General features: G+C 38.4%; 1 protein-coding gene across 1 annotated transcript; it reads right to left on the reverse strand.

The window, feature by feature from the left end:
* Nucleotides 1–2,792: 2,792 nt before the first annotated feature.
* On the reverse strand, nucleotides 2,793–3,689 carry LOC114538579. Its single transcript, XM_028559713.1, has 4 exons — nucleotides 3,644–3,689; nucleotides 3,522–3,539; nucleotides 3,294–3,388; nucleotides 2,793–3,169 (listed from the first exon to the last, which is right to left on the reverse strand). Exons 1-4 carry the CDS (start codon nucleotides 3,687–3,689, stop codon nucleotides 2,852–2,854), a joined length of 477 nt encoding a protein of 158 aa, XP_028415514.1. The 3' UTR covers nucleotides 2,793–2,851.
* Between the last annotated feature and the right edge of the window lie 1,343 nt (nucleotides 3,690–5,032).

A 5,032-nucleotide genomic window follows, 5' to 3' on the forward strand; every position in this document is an offset into this window, starting at 1 on the left:
TATGAATAATTTCTGATGCAGTAGTATCGTCAATGTATTTCCAACGCTCGAAATAAGGAGGGCGGAGGTCATTTATCATAAGAATAGACATCCAAGGTCCCAGTTTGGTTCCCTGAGGGACACCGGAAGGGATATCAATCCATTCAGACTTACAATCTCTTGCTAATTTCACTCGTTGTTGTCTGTTCATGAGGAAGTCGACCACCCATCGCTTGATGAAAGTTGGCATAGGTAAATTGATGACTTTTCTTGCTAGAATTTTGTGGTCAATCAGGTCAAAAGCCTTTTTGTAATCAAATAATACCACTCTTACTGCATTACCTGTTCCATCAGTGGCTTGAGACCAAGAATGAATCATAGAAATTAAAGCTTTGGTAGCAGAAGATCGAGGGATGCCACCAAATTGAAAGGGATCTATTACCGTAAGCACAGCTGGGGCTAAGTATTTTTCCACGACAAATTCCTCCGCAAGCTTAGATAGGACAGGGGTTAACGATATAGGTCTAAGGTGTTTGTTTATGTCCTTAACAGGTTTCTCCTTTGGAATGGGTGTTATATTAGCCTGTTTCCACGACAAGGGAAGCTTCTTTTTTTTGTAAGAGGAATTCAATAGGTTTGATATAGGGGGGGCAAGGATTTTGGCATAATCACGAAGAATCCAGTTTGGAATGTCATCGGGACCTGGGGCTTTGGATGGATTTAGGCGTTTCAGTTTTTTAAACACCATTTCAGTATCAGTCAGGTTCATATCTAAATCTGGTGGATCGTCAGGGATTCCTTCGAACAGGATTTCTACATCTGAGGCATCTAATGGACTGTAAAAATTCATTGGTTCTAATAGGCTATTGTTGATTAAATCTGAGAAACCTTTATGTGTTAGATGTTCTGTATCCTCGATATGAAGTTGATTCAGCAGGCAGCTGGTTACTGGTTTCATACCGGAAATACGTTTAACTTCCGACCACCATGATTTCGGGTTGGACTTTTTTAGATTGGCAACTCTGGTAGCAAAATATTTTCCCCTACAGGATTTCCTCATTCTGTTCACTCTATTCCGATAGAATTTAAAAAGTGAAGTGTTATTAGACGAAAAAGCATGTTGTCTCAGTTTTATCAGTTGTTTCAATTTTTCTGTGATCCAAGGAGTGTCGTTGTGATGGAATTTTACCAGCTTCTGGATTAGAGTATCATAACCAGATTTAATGATGGAACATAAAAAATTACATTTATCATCGCAGGATATGGTTGAGTTTCCAATATGCCAGTCGATGTTACACAGGAAACGACCAAGTTCATTCTTACGTGACTGACGAGTGTCTCTTTTGATGACAGTTCTTCTACTTGAGATACCAACAGGTCTTCTAGTTTTGGGCTCAACAATTATTACATTATGGTCTGATAAACCTAGAGGAGGCAATACAATAGCTGATTTTGTATCATAAAATTTGTACATGTTCGTAAGTATGAGGTCTAGGGTATTGGTGCCTCGCGTTGGTTTGTTTACCAATTGCCTTAACTGAAAGTCACGACAGAGGTCTCTGGTAACGAACTGGTTAAAGTCACCGGCAATGATGATGCCACACCCTGGGAAAAGACTATCAATTCGTGTCAAAGATTCGGATAGATATTCAAAGAGATCTGCATTATTAGAACTTGGTGTGTGGTAAACACATGCTGAAACGATACAGTTTATTCCTCTTGGTAATCTAGGTGGCTAACATGTGTCCATAATACCTCAAAGTCTGGATGTTCGATGTCGGGTAGTCGTTTAAACATAATAGAGTTCTTTATGTACACGCAAACGCCGCCATGGGTGCCGAAGACGCGGTCTCGCCTTAAGAGGTGGTAATCAGTTAAGGTCGCATGATTGTCACAAATGGATTCTCGTAGCCAGGTTTCAGTAACAAAAATTAAATCGAAACTGTTTTCAGACGTTAGAATACGTAACTCGTCAATCTTGGGGACTAAGGACATAACGTTAGTCAATAAGATTCTTGGGGAAAATTCTGACTTTTGAGCAGGTAATAGATTCCTACGACTACGAGAGGAAATTCTAACTGGTATTAAGTTGGCCATTATACATACATAGAGTAGTTCCCGTCGAGGGTCAAATTTGTTTTCTGTTCTGTGGGATTCTTAACAATTCCTCTCGGTCGCCATGGTTTACAACTAACGAATTTGGGCCAAAAGTTATCTTCTAGCACTTGTGAACTGACCGCCGAGGGAACATGGATCTTAACTGATAGTGTTCCTTTGCGTCGACTGGGGAAAGCGGAAATGTATGTTGGAATTATGTTTCGTCGCTCAAGACACAAGATGATTTGACTTTCTTTAACGTTATTGGCTACACCAGACAGGAAATATTTCTTTGTTTTATTTCGCTTTCTATTGACTCCAATAAAGCCCTCGGGGTCGCAAGATGACTCAATGCTATTATTGATTTTACGTTGTGGAGTATCACCAGTTGTATTTATATTGTCTGTATCAGACTTTTCATTGATGTCTTAACAATTACGGGATGCCAATACATTCGCATAGGTCAGTTGATGTCCGTCTTTTGTTAATTGTTCAGTGCTGGTCGTGTTGTTATCCTCTGTTGACTCATTTAGCACTGAAATTATTTCACGCCCAATGTTCTCAATAGGGTTTGTGAATTCATTCGAGACAATAGAGCTGTCGAAAGCTGGCGTATTTGCATTAACACTTGACTTAGCCCAAATTTCATCGCATTTGCTAAGATTTTTACTCTTATCCATAAACTCTTGTTTGAAGTTTGAAGAAAACAATTCAGAACCATGTTGTTATACAAATAATATATTATACAAGCTCGTTAAGTCTATTTACATTTTTACTAGTCATCTTTGCTCTCTAGTTCGTTTACAAAGCAAATTACAGAAGTTGGAAGTTTTCTAGAATCTGGTATATTAAAAATACGCTTGTGTAAATACGTAGAAAAATTGTTCAGCGTAGACGGATACTCAAACATAAAAACATAATACGTCGCAAACAAAAGCATGGTGGCTTCTAACATACCACCTTCCACTTCGAACAGGACTTGTTTATCAGCAACGATGCTCGAACTCAGAATTCCTTCAAATCCCCCCTTAACGACAATCACCGGGAAAATTGACTTGAGGCTTGCCGCATGCACATTAATATCTTTATCCTCCTATATGAATTATAGACAGGTATGATTAGTGCTCGCGCCTAGAATAAAAGTTAGCCGCAGCCGTGTTTCTCACAGCAGCAAGTATGTGCATTCTATAGATCAACGCCGGGCAACAGGCTCTTACCGAGACAAACTGCACGAACTCTTCTTGGTTCGCCTTACTCCTCTTTTGAGGCAGTAGAAATGGTAACAAGACGAGTGCGACTTCACCAAGTTCCTCTAAATAAAATACACACAAAACAAATATGAGTAACTGTAAACTGCATATACATGCATGTGCGTTTCCTGCTAGGGATATAAATTATATGGTTCAATATTATACGAGCAATGGATCCACATATAATTAACGTACTTTCAGAAGGCTCATTTACTTTCAGTGTTTTGCGGACGGCAATTTTTAATGTTATTTATAGCCAAAGGCACTGTGTTTTTATGAATTGATATGTACTTTTGTCCATACTGTGGCGAGTTTACCGGACAACGGTTTAATAGATATCTGCGTCACATCAGATTTGTTCATAGCAACGAACCGAACTTTACAATTTCGTGCACATACTGTGGACAAGTTTTCAAAAAGTATTCATCATTCAAATCTCACTTGAACAGAAAACACAAGCAACAATGCGCGCAAGATAATTCGTTTCGTGAAGAAGATGAAGATACAGACCATGGGATTATTGATATCCCAAATGAAGTTAATGATCAAAATGACCAAGAAGACAACAATGATGCCCAAGATACAGACATTGAGAAAATCACAAAGTTTGTTGCTCTATTCGTTTTGAAAACTAAAGAGGTTAATCTTGTGAGTCAACAAGCTATTGACTCAATGTTAGAAAATACAAAAACGTTGGTGGACCAATGCCTCCAGACACTAGGTGCTGCAGTTAAGCTATGCTTGGCTCGAAATGGTCTAAACTGGACCGAGATTGATGGTTTTAAAAAAGTGTTGCAATCCAACATTTATGAAACAGCTTTGGGTCCAGTAGCAAATCAGTATTTGCAAGTGAAGTATCTTGTCGAAACAATTATGTGGTAAGTTAAATTTATATTGATATAGTGCCAGTAGGATGTGAAAGTCAGTGGGTGAGAGCCTTAGGTTTCTGATTATTGCTGCTTTTAAGTTATTGCTGATTCTTTAATTAACTGTCATTCAGGGGCGGATCTAGGTTATTTCGTGATCGATGCACAATCCTGAGTCTCGCATAATTAGCGAGGTCGGGAGCATTCCCCCCTGGAAAATTTTGAAATCTAGGATCTCGCAAATGCGATTTCCTGTGTTTTGAGCAAATAGTTTGCAAAAAATGCACGAATAAAATGTAGAAAAAACCCCTGTTATTTCACACAAAAAATAATACAACAATACATAAAAAATTCACTACATTGTCACACCATTCAAGCGAATATAAAATAGTGAACATACCTGATTTCAAAGCCATAAATAGACCAGTCAGATAAATATGCAAACGCACCTTACTTTCCATTCCACCATTTGAAGACAATGAAAAATGAAAAGACAATTCACGACCATTTATTTTCTGCGTAAACACAAGAAAAAAAAATTATCAAGAGCCACCTTTTCTACATCAACTCGTCTAAAAACGTCCAGAGACAGGCAAAGGATCTCCCAACAGCGGCAGATAACAGAGTAAATCTTTAGTAAAATGTTCAAAGGCAAAGAATCTTCCAACAGCGGCAGATAACAGAGTAACTTTTTAGTAAAATGTTCAAAAGCAAAGGATCTTCCAACAGCGGCAGATAACAGTAAATCTTTAGTAAAATGTTGAAAGGCAAAGGATCTTCCAACAACGGCAGATAACAGAGTAAATCTTTAGTAAAACGTTCAAAGGCAAAGGATCTTCC

Source organism: Dendronephthya gigantea, unplaced genomic scaffold (genome assembly GCF_004324835.1).
Source record: "Dendronephthya gigantea isolate DGI-Jeju-01 unplaced genomic scaffold, DenGig_1.0 000188F, whole genome shotgun sequence".
Lineage (NCBI taxonomy): Eukaryota > Metazoa > Cnidaria > Anthozoa > Malacalcyonacea > Nephtheidae > Dendronephthya > Dendronephthya gigantea.

What these genes read in the sequence shown, in the direction of transcription:
- LOC114538579 (XM_028559713.1), bottom strand. Translation starts at nt 3,689, where the DNA reads ATGAACAAATCTGATGTGACGCAGATATCTATTAAACCGTTGTCCG. An exon ending in AGTTCGTGCAGTTTGTCTCG is followed by an intron (nt 3,170 to 3,293) that starts GTAAGAGCCTGT and finishes TAATTCATATAG; the next exon opens with GAGGATAAAGATATTAATGT.